Source organism: Harpia harpyja, chromosome 8, assembly GCF_026419915.1.
Source record: "Harpia harpyja isolate bHarHar1 chromosome 8, bHarHar1 primary haplotype, whole genome shotgun sequence".
NCBI classification, from domain to species: Eukaryota; Metazoa; Chordata; class Aves; order Accipitriformes; family Accipitridae; genus Harpia; species Harpia harpyja.
The window spans coordinates 19,668,021-19,691,542 of NC_068947.1; the positions used below are offsets into that span (position 1 = coordinate 19,668,021).

The 23,522-nt window shown below is 44.6% G+C and overlaps 1 protein-coding gene across 4 annotated transcripts in view; it reads left to right on the plus strand.

Moving 5' to 3' along the window:
- Positions 1–6,024: 6,024 nt before the first annotated feature.
- The window catches only part of APP (amyloid beta precursor protein), a 241,499-nt gene continuing 224,001 nt past the window's right edge, over positions 6,025–23,522 (plus strand). For 2 of the 4 annotated variants that reach the window (XM_052793801.1, XM_052793803.1), the window contains exon 1: positions 6,025–6,251. In XM_052793801.1, the coding sequence (XP_052649761.1) occupies positions 6,195–6,251 (57 nt within the window). In that variant the 5' untranslated portion in view covers positions 6,025–6,194. The remainder of the gene's footprint in view (positions 6,252–23,522) is intronic. The other 2 variants (XM_052793800.1, XM_052793802.1) reach the window with 1 other exon arrangement.

Here is a 23,522-nt window from a genome sequence, read left to right on the forward strand (position 1 = left end):
GAGATGGGCAAAACATCAGGGAAACACAGGAGGGGATAAAAAACCGAAGTAAATCTTTGACAGCAAAAAAAATTACTTAATGGCTTAGTGCACTCAGATATTGAGAGAAATCAAAGACATCCTGTTAGTTGCCTCTATTTTTGTTAAACATTAATAATTTGGGATATTCACACCACAAACTGCAATGTTGTTTTATCTGGGAGGACAAATCATAGTAGAACAAGCTGCTGAAAAGAGGCCAAGAGGACCATAACCACCTCATCTGGTGGCCTTCATAACATGCAAAAAGCACATCATAACTTTCAGTTACAGGGGTGCAAATAGCTAAGTGTCATTTGCGTAGTTGCTCTGGAGTTCCCGTGGAGTTAGATGCTCTCAAGAGTTTGCTTTAATCATTCAGAAATGCTGATTATTCTCTGAGCAACACCAAACATGACTCGCCTGAAAAGAAATTGGCCTGTTGTACTGTAGGGTGACTTTTTTATTTGTTGGGAGAAGCATGTTAGTATTGAGTTGTTTGCATATAAGACGGTGAGGAGAAACAGCACCAGAAAGCCTGCACCTGCAATACTTTACTAGTAAATTGACCACACAAGGCATGAGGCCAAAAATATCTAGGAAGATTCAGTGCGTGCAGTGGAAATAAAAAGGAATAAATGTTAAACCCCGATTCTGCTAGGAATATTTCCATTATATAGTAATTGGGTAAACAAAATCAGGGGTACAGAATCAAATGAAGAAGCAGCCATCCTGAAGATCTCCTCTTTACTGACACCACCAGCAAGCAACAACAGCTTCTGTCAACAAAGGGAGAAGTCATAATAACACCGTATTTGTTTGGTATGGAGTGATGTCCATGTATGCTCATATCGTAATTGCCGGAGCAATTACTGTTGTTCACATCTCCATTTCATTTCCTCGGCTGAGCACTCCTGGGATTTTGGACTGTGATTTCATTATTCACTTGTCTCTGCCATTTGTATTGTCTACCTGCTCCAGTAGATATCATCAACTCTTAATACTCCAGTGCTATGCAGAACAAATAATTTGCATTTAAGTAAGTCGCTATGGCTACTGGCTACCTAACTGTGTACTGCATCTGTAAAAGCCAACTGAAGGTGCTTTGCAGAATTCAGACAAGGATCAACTGTTCAGTATTTGAAATCATATCCACGCCCATTGTTGTTGCTAACAGCACGTACTTGTGTAGGGTTGATTAGGTACAATCTCTCTCCTCCTATTTTGGATTAATATTTAGAGAGCCTTTTTCTCAGGGCTGCAGGCGGACTCCAAAGGAAAAAAATGTCTCTAGAGGACACTTGCACGACAGTGAGCAGATTAATTATACCTGCAGTAGTTCAAGGTGTAGCATAAAACCTCAAGGTTTTCCATTAAAATTAATTCTGTTCTATTCGAAAATACAAATTCCTGCTGGAGTTGTCTGAAATAAATCTGATAATTTACTCTGCAGTAGTTTTCAGAGTACAGAAAAACTCCTTAATGGGACTAACACAGAAGGTGCCAGCTCAGTAGCATCCAAGTCTTTAACTTGCAGACGTTCATTCAGAAATACTAACCCTAGTGCTTTGTTCTGTTCCCTACATGAATCACAAAGGCAGGGAAACAGTATTATCCGCTGTAAAGAAAATGGTGAGCACTGAAGCGAAGCGACTCCAGAAGGAGACAGTGAGTCAGCATCGAAGTCTGGACCAAAACTCCAGTTTGTCAACTTGGAGCCCTCTCATCACAGTTGAGAACAAATGGAGAAATCATCTCTGTGAAAGCACTGGCTGTAGCATTGTACTGAAGTAATCTGTCTGAGGAATCATCCCTAATAGGAATAAAATACAGCTGACAATTGGACTAATAACACTAATTTTGTTGGTGTGAGTGAAATAAGCCTCCACGATCAGAAATTCAGTGAACACAGGTAAACTGCATGTATTCTATAAAACCACTTGCACATATTTGGAGATATTTGGCAATGCTGTCATTGTGTCCGTGCCACAGGCTGCCTGTCCCCCTTCAGAAACCACATATGAGTCCTCCCGTTACAACTCTCTGCTGAGACATCCGTGGGAGCGTCAAGGGGAAGTTTATTGCTTAAAAGTAAGTAAGTGAAGAATGTTCCAAGGGTTGCGACACTGCTTTTGTTTTCCCCAGTGAACACCTTCAATTAGCTATTATTTTGGGAGGGGGGCTGGGGAATTTAAAAATTTCCCTCTATCCTCTTCACCAAAGGAACAGAATCTTTTCCAGGACAAAATATACATCTGACCCGACAATGTGCTGCTTTGGTAAGTGTGGCAACAAAACATAGGTGGAGTGAAATATCCGTTCACTTATTTACCACTGAAATTCATTAGGTTATGAAGCAGGCTGAGGTGTTTTATTGCCTGTTGTAGAGTAATATCAGCATTTGTGGATAAGGTCCACTTGCTTCATGAGTGTTCAATGAGAAACTGTATGGCTGAACAATGTTTCTATATACGTAATATATTAAAACTAAAAGGCTGTAAAATGGTATTAGACATCATTTGCACACAAAGATACACAGGCAGAGCACAGAAGTAGCCAAAAAATGAAACTTGACATGCATGCTTGGTCATCGCTTTGAAAGTTATCACATTAAGATTGAATAACAAAGCTCAGCAATTAAAGGGAAAATCACATCTGAACAGAGTTTGGGATTATTTGCTGAAAGCATTTTATTAGATTTGAATGTAAGCTCTATCATTTTATGATCCAACCTGTGCTGCTTTCTTCCTTGGGAAGACGATTTCCATTGTTCACCCTGTTGTGCCGTGGTAGTGGGCTTCGTTGTACTCCAGCTATGACAGCTTCCGAGGTCTGGTAAGACTGAATTTCTATACTAAGACAACAAGTAGAGAAAGCAAGGAATAAAGTATATCGGACCTTCTATACAGATCCTGAAAGAAGTCAGAGAGTGGAAAATAGGACACAATTTCTGGGTTTCTTTTCCTATCAGCAGGTCATCTCCAAATTTTGTAGACCTTCTTACAAACAGCTTTCAGAAGAGTCTTTAGTTATGACCTTTCAGCGTGGCTAACTTAATGAAATCTTAGCAAATATTGTCACTGGTTTTTGGATAGTCACTGGTTTTTACTGGCTGTAAATGGAAACACCTATCTCATAGAAGTCTTCTGGTACCTTTGACTTTTCTCCACCTTTTCACTTGAGCCTTCCCTGCTCTCCCCCAATATGTGCAATCCCATGGGTCTGCCCCACTCCTAGCCACAGGCAAAAGGGACCTCCAGCCTGCCTGCCTGCCTGCCCACCATGAGGAAGGAAGCGGGCTTGGCTGATCCAGAGCAGCAGCAGTTGAAATACTGTTTGATTTTAGCTCTAGGGAAGAAGTGATTACAAAGAACTACCAAGCCAACTTATAATAAAAGGGCTACATGAATCTATTTTGGTCTTCCATCCATCCCATCTGGAAGCCTCATTTTTTTTTTTTTTCAGAACTTGCAAAGAGCTTCCTTCTGATTGCCTCCATTGTTTCTGGAAAGAATTGTTGTTGAATGACCTCCATCAGCTTTAGCAGGATGTTGCTTATTTGCAACCACGGCATTGCCTTTCCAATGGCTGAGTTTAGAAGCCAACCTGTTAGAAACATTTGCACAGCAAATCCTTCCCTAACCCCTCAAAGCCATGTGATCATTATCCTAACAAGCAGATAACAGTATTAAATTATTATAGCTAACCCTGCCATTGTTGCTGTTTAACTCATTTTAATTTACAGGTTGTGTTGTGTCATAGGTGTGTGTTTCTTAAAAGCACCTACTAATTGCACTTGTTGGATATACTTCCCATGTGTATGTCCGGGGGGGGGGGGGGGGGGGAGCCTCCGCTGTTATCTGCCTGTCAGAGATCTCTCAAATTCAGTAAGTGTGACTCAAGCAGTTCCCCAAAGCCTTCATACATTGCCAGTTCATTCACTTGTATGAGAAGATTCATATTTGCATGAGAACGGGCTTCTAACCCTAGCACCTGGCTGTGGGGATGAAATGCTGTGGCACGAAGGTCTCTCACTGCACGTTACAGCCTGCCTGACACAGCAGCCCAGGCTGCTCTTGCCCAGTAAGCATCCCTCTGCATCTGGATGCAGCTTTGGCCAAGAGTCTCAGTGGATTTCAGTTCTGACTTCAACAGAAGATGTGTGAGAGCGGCAGCGAGGACGACGCAGCCCAGCTTTCTGTACCGAGCCATACACCAAGGAGATGGCCACCACCTGCCCCTTACATGGCCTGTCTGCAGGTCCCTGTTCTGGTGTGGCTCTGGTAGCTGCAGTCTTGGGAGCCTTGGTGGGAGCAGAGATGCTGCCATGGAGTCTGCAGGTCAGAGGCAGAATGGGTCAGGCTGTGCCACGCTGAATTTCGGCTACAATAGCAGCTGTTTCAACATGAAACTCTCCTGGCCTGGTTTAGGCTTAATTTTTATTCTAGTAGCTGGTATAGTGCTGTGGTTTGGATTTAGGATGAGAATAATGTTGATGATAACACACTGATGTTTTCAGTTGTTGCTCAGTAGTGTTTAGACTAAGTCAAGGATTTTTCAGCTTCTCGTGCCCAGCCAGCGAGAAGGCTGGAGGGGCACAAGAAGTTGGCACAGGACACAGCCAGGGCAGCTGACCCAAACTGGCCAAAGGGGTATTCCATACCATGTGATGTCACATCTAGTATATAAACTGGGGGGTAGCTGGCCAGGGGGGTTGGATTGCTGCTCAGGAACTAACTAGGCATTGGTCAGCAAGTGGTGAGCAATTGCATTGTGCATCACTTGTTTTGTATATTCCAATTCTTTTATTATTATTGCCATTTTATTATTATTATTATTTTCTTCCTGTCTGTCCTATTAAACTGTCTTTATCTCAACCCACGAGTTTTACTTTTTTCCCCATTCTCTCCCCCATCCCACTGGGTGGGGGGGAAGTGAGCGAGCAGCTGTGTGGTGCTTTGTTGCTGGCTGCGGTTAAACCACAACATCTCCCAATACTAATTTTTAGCTCTCCTTACAGGTTTAACATACCAATTATTACAATGCTGTTGAGAAGGCGAGAAAGTAAGTTTGCTTTGGCCTCTTGCTTACAAGCTATTTGACAAAGCCCTACATTTTAATTTAATTTCTTCCTCATTCAGCTGCCATAAGCCTCAGCTCTGCCAACGTTCCTGTGTGCCTTTGTTATCGATAGCACTCCCACAAATTTTGCATTGATTTTGCAGTTAGCAGTGGGCAAAGGAATACTGTGGAGACCACAGCTGTCTCCCCAGGCCCATCAGCACGAGGCTCAGGCTTCAGGAGCGTGCACTGCTGCCTCCAGTACAGCCCCTGGGCAAAACGGCTGTGCTTACTGATCACCTCCACCTGGATGGTATCTGAAGACCCCAGGTTGGTGTGCAACCTTGCCAGAAACGGCAGAATTTGTTAAATAGCATCTAAATCACATATACGTTTGCATTTTTTTTTTTGTGTGTGAAAACCCTGCAGCGATGGGGGTTGCATTTCTGTATGCAACACCTCAAAGGGGCGATGGGGCACCGAGGCCTCGGGGCTCCTGCGGACGCGGGGGCATCCCGCGGTGGCGGGCAGGGCAGTGCGGTGGATTTGGAAACGGTTATCGACGGTGCCTGAGCGGCCGAGGAGGAGACGGGTGCTGCGGCTGTGAACCACCGGGACAAGGGCAACCCCCTCAGCGGTTTAAGGCTGGCCGGGGAGCCGGCCCGAGGCCGCAATGAGCCGCGGGCCTGAGGAGCCGCCTCGCTGCTCGGGCCTAGCCCCGCGGTGGCCGGGCCCGGGCCCGGTGCTGTGGGGACCGAAGAGGAAGGGGGAGGGGGCCGGGTCGCCGCGGCCGTGGCAGGCGGCGAGCCGCGCCCGGGCCGCCGGCGCTCAGGGCCGCCCGCCGGAGCCGCACCGCCCAGCGCCGCCGCTAGGGGTCTCCGCCGGGCGGGGCGGGGAAGGCCGGGCCGGGCCGGGCCGCACCGCCCGCTCGGGGGCGGGCCGGGCCGGGCCATCAGCTGACCGGCCCCGCCGCGGCGCTGGGCTGGTGCCGCCGCAGCTCAGTTGCTCTCCCCGGCAGCGGTGCGGCCCCGCGGATTTACAGCCGTACCCCGCCGCGTCTCGCCGGCCTCCCTCCTTCCCTTCCTTCCTCCCTCCCCCCCCCCCCGGCCGCCGCGATGCTGCCCCACTTAGCCCTCCTGCTGCTGGCCTCCGGCGCCGCTCGGGCTCTCGAGGTAAGCGGGTCAGGGGGCGGCCGGGCGGGGGCTTCCCCGCCGTCCTCCTCCGCTTCCGCGAGGCTTTGTCTGCCCGCAGCCGCCCCTGCGGCGTGGGCTCGGCCGCGGCGGGGCGGGGCGGGCGGGGGTCGCCGGCGCCCGTCACGCAGCCGGGCGGCGGGGTCCTCCTTCCCCGGCTGCCGTTGCCCTCCCGCCGCCGAACAATAGGGCCGCTCCCGCCCAGCGGGGGGGCGAGCCGGGGGACGTCGGGGGCGGCGAGGAGGAAGGGGGCTGGGAGCCGCCGGGGCCGGCGGCACCCGCTACGCGTGTCTGCGGCGGACCGGGGCCGGCTCCCTTCGCCGATCCGCCTGCCGCCGCCGGGGCGCTTCCCCGTTAACTTCGGCCGCCGCCCGCGGAGCCGTCTGGGGCGGGGGGCGGCGGCGGGGGTCCGCGAGGAGGGGCGGCGGCGGCGGCGCCGCCAGCCGGTAGGCAGAGCAGGGCGGGGGAGGGCCGAGCGCGTCCCGCGGGGGTTTCTCCGCCGGGGGCCGGGGAAGGGAAACTTTCCCCGCGTGTGGGCGCGCTGCGGGCGGGGGACCGGGGGAGCCGGTGGCGTCCCCCCGCGGGGCGGCGGCTGGGGACGCGGACCCGGGCTGCGGGCACCGCCGCCCCCGGCGGGGGCCCTGCCGGGGGAGGGCAGGGCAGCGCCTCCCCCGCCGCGCACCCCCACGCAGGTGTGTGGGGCGGCGGTGGGGAGCTCGCCATGGGCTGGCGGCACCCGCAGGGGTGCGTGAGGAGGGGGGCGGGCCCCGGCCGTGCCCCCCCTCTCCCCCCCGGCGGGCGGGCCTGTGCCGAGCGGCGCGGAGGCGCGAGAAGATGGCGCCTCTGCAGTGCAGCAGAGAGGCGCCGCCGTGCGCGCTGCGGCCGCCAGCAGCCCGCGCCCCTCCGCGGCCGCCCCTGCCCTGCCCTCCCCCGGCCTGGTGGCACCCTCCGCCGGGCCCCCCTCTGGGTGAGGCTGGGGGCGGGAGGGGTCGCCCGCACCCTCCCTCCGGCCGGGGGTGTGAGCGCACCGCGACTGCTGCTGGGGTCGGGGGGAGCAGGGAGGACCCCGGCGGGGCTGCGCAAGCCCGGGCCTCAAAAGAGGAGCCGACATGGCTGGGTGTCGGTGCTCCCCCCCCCCCCCCCCAAAAAAAAATTGGTGTGGGAGGGGAGAGTTATCTCTTGGTCTCCTTCAGTCCTTCGTTGCCAGACCTCGGCCTTAAAACCTCAGCTTCTGTCCTCCTCTAATATTAAGCCTCCTTTCTCGGGGGTGGGGGGAGGGGCGGTGAGGTGAATGCCAACACTTAGCCTGCAAGCGGAGCCTGAGGCTTGCGCTTCCCCTTGGGCAGGGGGTGCAGGCCTGCAGCTCGGGTGCCCTTCCCAGGAGGGACCCTAGTACCTGGTAGAGGAGAGGAGATGGCTCTCCACCCCGGCTCTCCATCCCCACCGCCGCGGCTGCCAGCCACAGGCTCTCGCTTCGAGGTGTGATCTTGCCAGTGTTGAGCAGGGTATACCAAGCCGAGCAGTTGTAAAGATGCTCAGGGGTTTAAAGCTTCCAGTTACAAAACTCGTTTGGGTTTATTGGCTCGATGCAACCATTAGTTGTCTGAATGCAACAGAAGGAAATCTCTGCCTTGGGTGCACAGCTGAAGTAAAAAATGAGGTTTTACGATTGAGACTGTGCTTAAGGATAGACCACAGAGGGATGGGCATTTCTGTTCAGTCCCTGTAGCACTGGCCTTACAGAGAGGTGTGTAGGTATCACCACTGTAAAGGTGCTTGCAAGAAAGGGGGCTTGGATTTTGCACCAAAACCGTTCAAGGCAGAGTCTGTATTCAGAGTCCTCTGCAATGGTGTCTGCCTTAGTGATATCTAGAATTTTCAGAGACATCCTTTGCCTCGAAACATTTGACTAAATGGGCACTGGTGTTTCTGCAGAAGCTTTTAATCTTGTTCTGTCATTCCACATGAACATTTGAGGCTTTGCGTTTATCTTTTTTTAAAATGTTTGATATCAGGGTAGGTTTTAACATCTGGTCTTCTGGTGTTTGTCAGTCTTGATACTCTAAAGTTGATGTTTTGAACAAGTGACTGTTTTTATAATGCTAAAATATTTCATAATAGGAATTGCATGCATGCATTTACCACACTTGAACTGTCTTCATATGCTAAAGTGTGAAATTTTGATGTTTGAATTAGATTAAATTCTCTTTAGATGTCTTTTCTGAAATGAAACATTTTTCCTGCCATTTTAACAAACGCTTTCTGGAAAGCAGCAAAGAACCTGTACTTTGCTTTCATGGAGAATGGTATAAGGAAGAGGGAAAGCAGGAAGAAAACAAATTCTTTCTATATTACTCATGAAGAATTCCTTTCTAAAATTACAGGTAGATTAATATTTATTTATTCAGCTTTAAAGGAAATATTCCTTAGTGATGCTCCAGTGATGTTGTGGTTGCTGAGCATGTTGCTTCTGCCACTCATGTGAATCATGCTTACTGGGGTTTAAGAAATCCATTGGCCAAGAGCTCTCATAACTTGTGAAACTGTCATATTCTTCAGTAGCTATTTTTCCATTTACTCTCTATTAATTGTCTGATTTCAGTCGATAAAGGCAACAGTGAATATCCTTGTGAATTTGCGTGAATGATCCCAGTTTATAAATCAAGATTTCTTCTAATTAGTACACTGAGGTTATCAGGATTTCTGCCATGCCTGTTCTGCTCACTGCTCTAGCTCCATGTTTATAAGTGAGACTCTTACCAGCTGAATGAAATCAAGTTGTTAAGACATCGATATTATACAAGCTGGACCTCAGAAGGTTAGTTGACAAAAAAAAGTATGTTGCCTGTGTTGCCTGACAGCTTGTTTTTTTAAACTGGGTAATGTAGTGCTTTATAGGTTCTTATTTTTGTTCGTGGCTTTTTTTTTTTTTTTTCCCCCAGTGGAAGAGCCCAAATATTTCTTCCTTCATTGTTTAGTTTTCAAGCAGACCTTTAGAAATGACTTTGCAATGTGGGAAGGGGAAGGAAGCCTTTCCTTCGCTGCCATTACAGACTTTCGGTTCCTTTTCCCGTCGGTTCTGTTCCCGAATTCCCCTGGCAAAGGCTTTGCATTTGTTGAAGGGTCCTTTTTGCACTTCCTATTTAAAACGCTGCATGTGTTGCGGTGGGCGGCCTCATGGGTAAGGGGGGCAGGGCAGGCGCTGTGGGTTCTGGTGTGCCGTCAGAATGCTTGGCAGTCAGGTGGACAAATTAGAAGAGTAAAAAAGGAGCTTCTCCCTTGCTCCCTCATTTGCCTTTTGTTTGTTTAATGATCAACAGACAATTTTGAGACTTGCGTTCTCTTCAAATGCGTTTTCTGGGGGCAAAAAGTGATCAGCTGCTGTGCTTTTTCACAAAACATGTATGAAAACATGAGGAAGCTGACAAGATTTTGATATTTTTATTTTTTTTCATTAGCTGTTTGTGTGATAAATGCAAGTGATCTTTCTTAATCAGTTTTACTTGATCAGTGTTGAATTGTATGGCAAACCTACAAGAAGTATAGATAGTCTTTGATGGCTTTTGATGACTTTATTTGCATGTGTTTAATAAACTGTGAAGGATAATAAATAGTTTGGTTTATAAGTTGTATGAAGAAAAGGTATGACAATTTCTTTTAATTGGCAGTCCTTTTCCAATACAAAGCTTAGCAAAATAGCTTAAGAGCGTAGTAACTTCATGTAACTGCTTCATGAATTGGCAGCTGTTTTTCTGAGCAGAATAATTTTTTTTTAGTGACTCAGTAAAATAATTAACACAAGCTGTTGGGTGTGGAGACTTGGTCAAGAAATTAGTAGATAGGATCACAGGATCCCTCAGGAGGTCTCTGGTCTGACCCCCTGTCCAAAGCAGGGCCAGCTCTGGGATCAGACCAGGCTACTCGGGGCTTTCTGCGGTTGGGTCTTGAAAATGGAGCTCCAACGAGAGAGCCTGTGCAACCTTGCTGGGCAGCCTGCTCCGTCCACGGTTTGGTTGGTTCACCTCTGCTTTGAAACGTGTCTCCAAGCTGTTCTTTGTTTATTTTTAAGGCAGTGTCTCTAGGCTTAATTTATAATTTACATCCTTAATCCTGAATACTCTGAATAAGCGTAATTTTGAAATCTGTCACATCTTCCAAAAAATGTATGTAATAACCAGGAGTTGAAAAAAATTGTATTTGGGTTTAATAAAAAAACCAAACTGTCAAATGTCCATGTATACGTATGCACATGTATGCAGACACATATTGCATTAAAAATCACCTAATGTGTCAATATAATGTACGCAAATATATATTGAAATCCCCAATATATTTGCATATTTAATGTATGACATTAAAATCACCATCTGTGTACATCTGTGTATATACATTATATTAGTGTATAGGCTGTATTAAACCAATAGTCGCTTACATACCTCCTTATATCCAGGCAATGAAGAGACAAGGTTCTAGACTGCTACAGATAAAAATATAATGGGGTTTATGTATGGTAATAGGTTCATTGAAGTTGTTAGGTGAGCTGTCTGGTGTGGTTTTAACACATAAGTCTAGAGTTGTGTGGTATTGGATTTAAATTCTGGGGATTTTGAAAAAAATCCTGTGGTGTAAGAAGATTAAAAGTAAAGCAAATTGAAAAAATACCAAACGACTTTCTGTGAGCTTGGTTAACTGTTAGAGTATGCTCTTGCGATGAGAGTTTACAACAGTTGCTGCCAGGCCGAGGATTGCCAAGAGCAATGTTGGTAACGAGCTTGAGCCTGGAATAATTCGGGGACAAAGGACTGCTCTTTAGAGCAGTCAAACTTTTGCTCTGACCTGCTTCCCACCCCCCCGTTTAAAACTGAATGAGTTGGTCTGATGAGCCCTTGTTCCCGTAACTTGATCTGGAATCTGTCCTCCTTCCCTGACTCACCTCCAGAAATACCTACAGATGAGGTTTGAAAACACATTTTCTGTCCCTTTTGGTGATACCAAACCAGCTGAGAATATCAGTCGGTAATGGCTGGTGTGTGGTTTGAGTCTTCAGCCCTAAATAAGTTGCCTTTCTGCCCTTGATTGTAACGTGGCAGTTCTGAAACCTGGGTATTTGTCGTCTTTTTTTATTCATTTTGATTAAAAAACTTTGAGAGCTACATGATTATTAAATCTTGTTGTGCTCTGCTGTAGATTGCAAAAGCTCTGATGTCTCCAGTTACCAAAAATACCAACCTTTCCTTGTGAGAATTTAGTATATAACAAAAAAGAGAAACAAAATAAAATGGGGATAATGACCTCTGTTCAAGCGGATCAATTTGAAGACAGCCAGTTAGTTTGTGTGTATATATATGAGTGTTTATTAAAAAAAGAACATCACAGCTCAAGCTTCTTGCTATATGGAGCATATAGGATTGTTTTGATGCTGCACTTTGTAGCCGAACAAATACTTGACAATGATTCACGTAATTACAAAATTAAATTTCGCACGATGGAAATACGAGTAAGGGGCAGTACACTCCACAGTGTGTAATTAATGCCAGTATCTTGCAGTGGTTCACAAAACATGCTTTCCAGATGACAAGCACATCTTGGTGTATGAATGTAAGGATATTAAAATAAGTGATGCTTTTTAGAAGGGTGGAAAATCTTAAACCAGCTACTGACGGTAGGTACACTGCTATTCCACAATTGTGTGTTGCAGGTTTCTTGCCCTGCATTGATTAATAGAAACAGGAGAGAGTGATAGATATGGGTATTGCCGGTTTCTTCACTGTAGCTCCCAGTGTAACAAGTTTGTAAGCACTGTGACTTTTTCAGCTGAGAAGCCAGACTTCTGGCTTGCCTGTGTTTTCTTGATGGTCCTCCCAGCAAGTTCAGGATACCTTACCTTCTCTTAAGGACTTAATATTAAAGGGTAAGTGTAGATTGCAGTGATTTACAAGACTTTCCAAAAGAAGCAAACCTTCTGGTCAACTGATGGCACTCCACTGATTGTGGGACAGCTGAGCTTTAAACAGAGGAGCGTGTGAGCCAGTGTGCTTTGTGGTTTTGTAATCTGGCTGCTCCTTTCAGGCAGTAGTTAAACACTGCTGTTTGGCTGGCAACCGACCTAGCTCAGGAGCTGGCTGCTGAAAGCTGCTCTTCCTACTTCCACCTGTGCCCCCTGTAAGCTCAGCCTTTTCAGTGCTCTTTGACCCCTCTCTAGGCTGGTTTTATGATCCTGTGCTGTGTTGAAAGAAATGACCTGTGCCTTTTTTGGTAGGTGTCAGCTTCTGGCAGACCTGAGTCAGAAAATGCCCACAAGCAGTCAAACTGGCCCAGCTAAAAGAGCGGGCAGCTTCTTTGGGGAAGAGTGCCAACCTCTGAAACCACATTTGCTGAAGTTTGTGTAATAGCATTTAATTGAGGTGTTGGTCCCTTTGCCTCCCTCTGGTGACTTGCAGCAGTGCATGAACAGTCTCTTCACACCTGACCCCTTTTTGGTTCCTGATTGTTAAAAGTTAGTGTCAAGTCCCTGCAAAAGACAAAAATCCCCAAGGAGCTGTGTTCAGGGATGGATAACTCCATTCAGTTCCCACTGACCCATTTTGAGCTAATCCAGATAGGAATTCTCTGTTCGTCCTTTTCTGGTCTGTCTTCCCCTAGAGCAGAGCTTATCTATTCAACCACAGCAGATAACATATGACAGGAATGGGGCAAAATTGGTTGTACCTGTAAGTAAAGGCATTAAAAATTGCTCCTTTTCAGAGCAGGCTACCAATGTGATCCAGTATGGCAGTTTGTATGATTTACATAATTTCTGTTTGAAATTGTAATTAGTAAAACAAAGCGCATGTCTAATAAGAGTTAAAGATGGGGGGAGGGTGAGCAAAACCCTATATTGTTTGGGAACTGTGTTTATATTGCACTTTGAGGTTTTTGAAACTGTGAAACAGGAGTTTACATATATACACAGCTCAAATTTAGGTAATACAGTTATTTTGTGCTAATAGATTTGAAATATACCATTAGGTTTTTTTTCTTGTGGTGAAGGTGAAAATTGCTTCCTCATCCACCTCCAAAATTTAGTAGTATCCAATGGACACACATAGGAAAAAATAGAGATGGGGCAGGATTTTGGAGATATTTCCAATCTCCTTGTCATGCTATCACATTGTCTTTGTACCTGCAGCAAACCTTCTCTTACCTTATCAGCACATTTTTAAAGTAGACATTACTCATTCTGAAGCTCTGACCCTGTAAAATTGATTTTTCACTAAATTATGGTCTCTGCAAAGGGCAGATTTTTTTTTCCCACCTGCTTTGTCAGATGCCATGATACAGTTTTGAGACAAACAGTTAACTTGTTCTTCTTTCTCGGCTTAGTTATGTAAATTTATTTGTAGCTGGAGTTTTGAATCTGGAATAAGGAGTACTGAGCTGATATGGTAGTTTTATTGCATTCTGCTTTCTTATAATCTGAAAGGTAACTTGAAAAACTACGTTTGTTCCCTGTGTGTCACCTGGAAACATGGGGAGATAGATTCCCCCCCCCCCCCCCCCCCCCCCCCCTGTATTATTGTTAAAGGTTTGATTCTGTTGTTAATTTTCAAAGCTTCTCATAAACTAAGTCATGGCTTCTAGGGTTCTTTTGTTTGAAAAAAGGTCTTTTTAATATACATCTCATAATGCTTGTATATTTGTTTATGTAAACAGTGAAAAATACAGTATTATCTAGAGGAAGGTAAACTGAGGAAAAGAAGAAAACTGTTAATGCAACAAAAAGGCAGTGTCTTTAAAAAGGCATTCATTATTTTGGGTATTTTCCTTTTTTTCTATATAGGTGTTGTAAATTTAAAGGTACTAAATGTTGATTGATTGTAGTTTAATTTTTGAGTACTTAGAGTATAGAAATGATGGGGGTTTGTGCATGCATCGCATTAATAAGCATCTAAAGCTGTAGTGTGCGTTAAGCTGTTGGGTTGTTTTGAAGGTTGTTTGATATTCTGCTGCTGCTCTGCTATGTGTGCCTTGTCTGTGCCCAGTTCTCTTAACTATGAAGTGGAATAAAATTACTTTCAATGATATGTCTTTCAGCATCCTAATTTCGTTGCTGTTTCCTTTTGCCAGTTCTGTCTTTGGTTTCATTAAGTCTTAGAAGGATAATATTGATCTGAAGTTGCTTAACAACAAAATTGTTAAACTGAGAATTTTGGAACTCTAACTTGTCCTTCTTTCAGTGTTGCTTAGCTCCTAGAACTTCATTGCAAGCAATCTGCAGATGAGAACTTGTCTGTAATCCCAGTGTCCAGAAGAATATGACTTATCGTGAGAATGTCAGCTTTACATCATTTTAAAAAAAGAAGGCAAAAAACCCAAAAAACCCCCCCAAACTTAGAATTGATTGTTCAATTTTTATGCGGGAGAGTAAGGAGAGTTGGAAAGCCTAAAAAATCAAAGACCAAATAAGGAACCCAGAATACATGTGAGTGTTGAAGGGAGTTCTGAAGACTTCTGAAGGTCCCCAAGGGGTCCTGGACACTGGCAGTCTCTTTCACTTTTGTTTAGATTCATTTCTACCTTGGTATTGTCTTCTTTCATTTCTCATAGTAGTAATATAAATTGTGGGGAATTTTTCTCTTTTTCCTGCAGCCTTAGTGCCTGAAAAGCCAATTTCTCCTTTTCCATGTGCAGAGTATTCTGCATAATCGTGATTGCATCTCTGGGCTGTTGAGGCGAAGTGTTTCACGTTTCACTGCTAGCCTGTCTGGCCGGTTTGAGTCCAGGCTGAGGGACATCTCTCATAAAAATCAGCATTTGTCTGGTTGGGTCACAAACTGTTTTATTTTGGTGAATGGCCAAGATGAGATGGGTCAGTGGGAGAGGGGTAGGTGCCTGCGATGGGCAGTTCTGCTGTGTGGTTGGGGAGGGAGGGTTATGGTATCGATTTGCCTTGGCACCCTGCGCTGAGCTGCAGGCTCGCCATGGCTGACAGGCTTTGTTAAGTCCCTGCTCTGATTATGGTGGGGCTTTCCTTTGGGCAGAGGAGGTAGCGCCTTTCTGAAGGTGTTTGCAAGAAAATCCCGTGAACAGCTGAGCTTGGAGAGAAAATGTAATCTCTGATAAACAGCAGGGTAAGATTAAATCAAAGCATTTTGCTTTGAAATTGCAGTCTAAACTATTTCTGAAAACGTATTTAAACAAGACTTAGGATTTGTCAAATAGTTTTAGATTTATTTATGGCTACAATACAAATTCTTAACTACTAACCTCCTGTTTAAATCTAACAAAACTTCTGTGGGCAATGGGCAGAAATATTGAAGGTCGAGACCCAGGCTCTGAAAAGTGAGGCTGACATAGGTTGCTTGGCTCAACTGAACTGTCCCCTTTCATTTGAGTTGGGCTTCGCATGCTTGAATGCAAATGCATGCATCAATGTTGGTAAGGTTTTTTAAGGAAATTGTATCTCTTAACTGGTAAGAGGAAGAAAGCTTTAGTTAATCTGTCACTTGAAAGAAAGCTTCTGAGTAACAAAAGGCTGTTATGTATTCCTCCTATAAACCGAAAGACGAAATGTGACTTAGACGGTGCTGTTGACTTGTGAGACTTGACAGTAGCAGGTAGGAGTCTGAGTTTTCTCTTGTTGCTGTAAAACTGGTGTTTGACGTTGAGGCTAGTAATTAAGTGGCCTCCTCATTTTAAAGAGAGATGTTGAGGCCTGGAGCCTGTATGGAAAATGGGCCATGGGAAGGATTAGTGTTGGGCAAAGTTCCTCTGCCTGGACCTCCTGCCTCCTTGCCACCCTGTGACTGAGCAGTGGGGCTTTGCTGCGCAGCGAGTTTGGGTAAACTTGGCATGGATTTGAGGGTACCTTGTTGTGTGCTAGATGTGGTTTTGGGGAGCTGAGCCCATGCACTCTGGGAAGGGCTCAGGGAAGAGAGGGCCAGGACAAGAATTAGTGGCTCTGATGGATAGAGGTAATTTGGAGGAGAAAAAAAAAAAAAAGTTTTTCTTAATTCCAGCTCTAGAGGTAAAACCAGATGAGAAAAACAATCTGTAATTTATCAGAAGGAAGACTGAACAGTGCCTTAGTTGCCTCCACAAAGAGGAAATACCAGGCAAGGAAAGGCATGCCAAGTACTGCTGTCTGGAAGGCGGTCAGATAGGAAACCAGTGACATGTTTTTGACAGTGTGGGCTTGGGGCAAGCTGAGAAGGGAAATAATTTTTTGCCTCCAGATGTGAAGACTTGCAACTAATTTTCCAAAGAGATAAATAAAGATGTTGGGCTTCCATCATGGTAAACAGTAGAAGTACAACAGTCTGTGATGTGCAGGAGGTCAGATGAGATGTTCTCTGTTCAAATCATGGGATTTAAATTCTCTACCCATGGGGAACTTCCAGTGCCTTTAAACATACGCCCTGATGGGAATACAGCGATGTCTGGTCATACAAGGTTTTGTAAACAATAATACTGTTTGGAAATATAGCATAAGTTATTTGCTTGTTGATTTTAGGATATGAGTTTTGGTGTTATCAAAACATAATTAAGCCTTAAACTCGATTTGTTTTTTTTTATTTTAAATGTGTTGTGAATTGGCATTTTCTGTGACATACTACTTAGTAGTATGGTTTGTAATTTCACAGATAAAAGTGCATTAATATTTGCAGAACTATTCAGGGAAACAGTTGGAAAGTGTTTGTTCTTGGTGTTAAATTGCAATTAAAAAGTGAGTGATAAGTTTTCTGAACCCTTTAAAAGGTTTTGTTTTTAATCAGTGCTGCTGAAACAAAAGACCCTGGAGCTGGACACCAGCAGGCTGGGCTGGTTGGGATTATTTCCCATGCTGCTGGGTAGTGCCGGACAAGTTTGTCTTGTGTCTGCTTATGGTTGTCCTTGCTCCATGCATTCAGCCCAGCTCTGTGGCTCTCCAAAACAGAAATTTTAAAGAGGCTTCTGGCAAGGTATGAGTTTGTCCAGCGAGATGAAAGAAACCTGAAGTAATTGTCAGTCTTTGCTTATCTCACCATTCCATCAGAGTATCATTTGTTTAGTTCGTAATGTGCTTGTCTGAAGTCTTAAGATTTGCTTTGAATTCTTGCCTTTACTTTGCCCTTTGCAAAAGCATGGGTGGGGAGACCTCTTGGGTTCTCCCTCCCCTGGCCGAGCACTGCGGTTCTGGTGCCATTCCTCTGTGGCTCTCCTGCCCGTATTGGCTGATGGGTGTTGTCAGGAGCTGTCCCTTCAGGGCTTGAGGGGCTTCTGGGTGTCTTCCACACAAACGAAAATTCCCGTTTTTGTTTACTGTGCAGTCAATCTTACTGTTAGATTTGTCTTCAGGTGAGTGCTGTCTCTGTCCTTTGTTTTTCGGTATTCAGCTGCTTTTGTCTTGCTCTCTAACAGTTTTAATTCTTGTTTCAGGAGAAACAATGCAGTATAAGGTTCATCTAGGAGAAAAAAATAAAAATCAACAAAACCCAGCAAAAAACACCCCAAAGAAACACCACCCCAACCCCCAATTCTCACTCTAGCTATCTTACTTTGAGAAACGTATGGTGTTGCTGGCTTCCTAATTCAAAGACTGCTTTTAATCATGTCAGCAGCCAAATTTCTGGTCTGCCTGAGGGTGATCTGGAAGGGAAGAAAAATGGGAAGACCTTATATGCTGCTCTGTGGTGTATGTTGTAAAAACCAGACTAAATGGTTTTCCTGAGTTGATGGGAAGAGGCAATAAACAACTTACTGAGTGTTTTTGGAAAACTAGTGGATCTCTTGCAACAATCAAGTGGAAGAGTAGGGAGAAAGCCTTACAATACTAATTAATCTTTAGGTGGTTTAGCACTTGCCAATTAAAATGCCTATAGATTCTGGTAACACAAACCTTGAAGATTCAACCTTCTACTGCTTTGTTTGAATTAACAGTATATGTCGTAGGATACCAAGTCTTCTTGCTATACCAGGTGGTACAGAAATCCAGAACTGATGTGTGGTTTTGGGGGGTTTGGTTTTTGTGAGGTGTGTGTTTGTTTGTTTTGGGTGTTTGTTTTGGGGTTTTTTTGAGTCAAACGGTTCAGGAAAGAAAGGGGGAGTCTTTTTAGCCAACTGCTCCCATGACTTCAATTACATGTCCTAAAAAAGCATGTAACTCCTTTGGGAAGTGTCTCTGCATTTTCAGTCCTATGTAGTCAAATCACTTACGGCATCTAAATTGGTACAACGTTGAGAACATCAAAGGTTTTGAATTGTGTGTGTCTGGTCCCCCTTGTCATTCTGCTTGTGCTTTGAAAGGAGAAAATGCATCTGGGGCAAGAACGGCAGGCAGGCTTGTGGGTAGCCTGCCCGCCCTGTTGGGATGTGGCACGTTAATTTCGTAAGAGATGCTTTGCTAGGTATGACTTTTACCTTTTCCTTTGGGAAACTGGGGAGGGCACAGCTTTCTGAAGAACTTCCTTTAAAATAATGTTTATTGTTTCTAGAAATGTTACTTTGGAGACTTTGTTTAAATTAGAGGTGGGGAGGGGGTGGGTTGTCACTAATTGCAAGTTCTGTATTCTGGCTACACCCTTACGTCTTTCAGAGAGGGTTTATCTCTGTAGTCAGTAAAGCCGAGTATCAAGAACAGAAGATGTATAGAGCCTAGAAGTGAAATAGGAGTTGAACACTTACGGAATTAAACTGAAACTTCCATGCAAGCTAGATTCCCCTATAAGTAGCAATAATGGGCAAGTGCCTTGTAAACCAACAGTTGACAAGTTAATTGCATGAGTTTTAATATACCTTTTAAAAAAAACCAAACAAACCAACCATCAAGAAATGGAAAGGATATAATGGCTTTCTTTTCAAAAGCACTGCTCTGGTTATGAATTTCTGTTTGCAGAGCAGAGTAAATAATGCAGTTCTACAGCTTGCATTGTTTTGATTAGGAGTTCAGAAATGCTTATCATAATTGCTGGATTGTTGGCACTTGCAACAGGTAGCTGGGATTTTTTGAGAAATTGCTCACTTACAGCATACCACAGGAGTGTTGGAAAAATAGAGTTTTGTTTAGATATAGCTAAAAATGCAATATTAATAGAGAGCTTGTCATTTGCAATAGGAGTGCTTCATCTCAGTGAGGCTCTACTGTCCTCTCAATCTTCAGTAAATTTTTAATTTTGTACTTGGTTTCCATGCTAATGCAAGGGATGTTGTAACTTGTGTGAGGAAGTAGGCTCGTTTAATTTTATAGGTGTGGGTATAGATATTGCATTTGTTATGCACACAGGTATATTTCTTTTTAATAAAAATATATGCTTTTATGTAATGGTGGTTGTTACTGGGTTTTTTTGGTTTGGGTTTTTTTTTCCAGCTGGGTTGTTAGATCTGTGTATGTAAATCCTCGACACCTCTCCCCTGCTGACATGTGGGATAGTTGGAGTTATCTGCAGAACTAATGCTGAATTAGAGAATGGGTTTGGTTGCCAAAACTGTTTGAAATATGTAGCCCAGCTGTACTTGAAGGTACACGTACAACAGATATTTCAGTAATGCTGGGTTAGTTGACACACCCATGTCTCAGGATGGATTTCTCTTCCTTGTCAGTTCTTAATGATGGGAGGAGATGGGAAAGATGCATTAAAATTACATGCTTTACTTTCAATAATTGTCGCTGGGAAAGGTGATGCTCAGTACGTGCCTGCATTGGCTTTGTGCTGGAAAATCATCTTAACTTGTGTTCCGTCTGCTTGGCATGTGCTCCGCACCATCACTGCTATGCCTGCCACCTCCACTTCTTGGTTTCTGCTGCCCTTCTTCGGTCCTCATCCTCGAAGCTGCGGTACAAGCCACGGGTTTCTGCTACGTGCCACAACTGTCTTCCAGAAGCGCCTCTCTTCAGCCATCTGCAGGGATGGCGTTTCTGCCATCCTGCTTTAATTTTTGGTTTGCGATAGTGTGTGGGTGTACTTGACTTGGATTGTTGTTTTCCCTTCTCCACGTGTGAGCACATACAGTTCCCACACAGATAATTTTTCTGAGATGTCAGAAGGAAACAATTTTCTCTCAATGAAGCTTAGCTCTTAAGATGATGTTCTTCTGAAATGGCGGTGAGTGAGTGTCTGATTCCCTTCTCCTGGGGAAGTGATGCCAGACCAAAGAGTAGGCTCTGGTAAGGCACTACAGTTCCCCTACTAGCCGCATCTTTTTGTCAGCTTTGGCCATACCTTTGGGAAGCAAGACACTCCTGATAGTTGTGAACAGTTATTATGGCTTTGAGGGAGACACTTTCTTCCCCAACAGATGAAACTGAAAAACTCGTTCTGAACGAGTTTGTACTAGAAGGCAGCGGTTGTCAGTTTGCCAGCAGGTCTGATAGGTCTGTGGACTATTTCTAATAACTTTGCAGAAGTAAGCTAAGAGAAAAGACCCGCTTCCATAAGCCTAGCTCATTTGGACTAGGGTGTGCATTTCCTACACCTTTTTTTAGAGCCTCTTAGGAGGGGGAAGCAATCGTGCTGAGCCTTCTCTGGCTATGGGGCACGTGCTGCTATCAGTTGATAAACCCTGTTTGAAAAGGCCTGTTAAGTCTTGAAGAGGAAAATGTCACAGTGAGTGTAGAGGATGCAGTAGGTTTGTGTTGTGGTACAGGGTGGGTTGCTGCAGTGCTTTGGTTTCAAGAAACTCTGAGTCTGATGATGTTGGTGTTCCCTTTTGATTAAAGTTGGTGGCTTTATGCTGTGCCCGTATTAGTATTTATGTTCAAATCACAAGGGTGCACAAGGAGAAGGTGCTGATGGGCTGACTCGCTGGGCTTGGCGCTGTGCTGTGGGGTGGCCTTCAGGCACGTGGGCTGGCTTCTTCCATGGTGGAACCCAACCAGAAGGTGTTCTCCAGGAACATGCCTGAAATGTGCTGGCCCCTCATGGATGCCCATGCCACATAACTAGACTAGGTGTGATTGGAAATTAAACGCACCAAGCACTGGTGGAAGCACAGCCGTTCTGCTTGGCAGGTCGTCTCCGTGTCTAATGTAGTCGTAGCCGCAGAGATGGTGGTGGGGACAATGTCTTCCAACTGTGACAGCTTGTAGGAACACTCACTTTGTCTAAGGTAGCATAGTTACTGAACCGTTGTCAGAAATGTAACAGTGCGCATTAAAAAGAAAAATGTAAGCATCAAACTACTTGGGAAACTTCATTGTGACTGGTGGGTGTAATGCAAGGAATTGCTGCCTCTCCTGTCTCCCAGTGTCACCTGTCTAATAAAGGCACTGGGGCCGCCATGTCTGTGGCCAGAAGCTGCAGTTACACACCACTATCCTTCTGTTAAGGCTCCAGTTGAAGGGGATGGGGGATGTGGACTTAAATAGTGTTTGCAAAGAGAAAAGTTCAGCTTGAAGATAATGGTTTTTTGCACCTCTCCCCTTTTTATAGGGGCAAAAAATGGTATGCGGCCATTTGGGAAAGACCGATGAAAGCAATCCATATCTCTTAGAAACCACTTAGTGACTCCTTCGTGCCATCTCCAAGCACATTCCTCTGAGGGCACGGTCATGTCCGCTGTTACAAGTAGATTGGCACTGAGGAAGTGTGCTGAGTGGGCATGTGGCTGGGACCCAGGCTCCCCAAGCATCTGTTCCTAACCTCAAGGGGTTTGTTGTTGTGTTCGGCATTTAAAGGAGCAGTGCAAGAGCAAGAAACAGTTTTCTTCCACCTTTGGAGTAGCTGCTGCTTTCTATTCTGGTTGCAAAGTGGGTGTTTTAAGAACATTTTGATGTGGTTTGGATGTTATGTTTGGATGTAGGCTAAAGTTGGCAAAGCTGGATGCCTAACCTGTACATGTGTGGTTTTGGCTGTTTGTTTTTTTCTAAGTGCTGACTATTTGGAATCTCTAATGAAATTCAGAGAAATTATTGCTCCCTTGAAGTATAGAGGCTAGCTCAAGTTTTCCTTTTTTTTTTTAATCATTTCCTCTGTTGTTACCTATTTGGTGAAGATGTGAAAATAAGAAGACTCTTGCTAAAACGGGTAATGGCGTGGAAATACAAAGCCTATTGTAAGTGAAATCCAAACAGTCTGAAATGGCACTGCAGGCTGCTGGGGTTGCAAACAGTGTTTGTGCTTGTGTGTTGACACGTATGCATACTGAAGATAACTAATGCTAATTATATCTAGCTGTAGAGTGCCTGAGGAGAGAGTCAGATGGACAGGGCTTATTAGTATCTCTGAACTTGTATTTGCTCGCTTGAGTGGATAATGTAAGCTTGGGGTTATCTTACCTCGCCCCCACCCTTTAATAAGTAGTACATTAAATTCATCCTGCTAATACTCTCCTAAAGTTTACCTCTGGAGTAATAAAATCAAAGGTGGAGTGTAGCAGCTCAGATAATACTGAGATGTGACTTTTTTTGCTCTGGTAGTTTGTGTCTGCAAAAGCAAATGTGATGTCAGCTCCATGGCATCAGGCAAAATCATAAGAAGAGTGACTGTGTGCGTGTAGGGTTGAATGCTCCAGCTCTCAATGTGTAACCCAACAAACGAGTATTTCTAGCAAATGAAAACGTTACCCAATTGGAAAAATAAATAGAACCCACCCTGACTTTTTTTTATAGGCCTGTAAAGGTTTCCAAGAGTATATCTGTATTTTCGTGCTCTTTTGCTGAAAGTTGTGATGCTGGTAAATTACTTTACTATCCAGTACTATGCTGTTATGTCTTCTTCACTGAACACCTGAATTATTTTTCAGCTTTTATCTTTTACTTCTTCCTAAGAACAACATGGTTAGGTTTAGCAGCACAGCTCAGATGTTATGTTTGAGTTGAGGTAGTTCTTAATCATCTTTTATTAAAATCATCCATTTATAATTAAACTAATTTGTGGTCAGATACTCAGGTGCCTTGCAGAAAAGTTGATGATAACACTCTAGCATCATGTATTTTTTCAGAATTTTTAGCAAACTAATTAAAATGTTACTTATCTCTTCTTGTGTTTTTCTTAAACTAACAATCTGTTAAGAGTTTCCAGCTGTTGTTTAATTTTTTTTTTCAGATTTGCTTAATACATAAAATTAAGAAGGATTATAGTTATCATAGTTTCTGTAATTTCAAAAACTTTTAATGAGCAGCTTGCTCATGCCCCTTTATGGAAGTGTTTCGTAGCATTGCATAAAAATTTTACGATCAGAGGTATTGGAAGGAGAGGTTTGGACAGAACTGCAATGTCTTCCTTCAGCAACTGCTTCAGGTATTTCCCAGCATGATGCTTGGAAGTGCAAAAATGATCAAGGTACGCAATGCAAGAA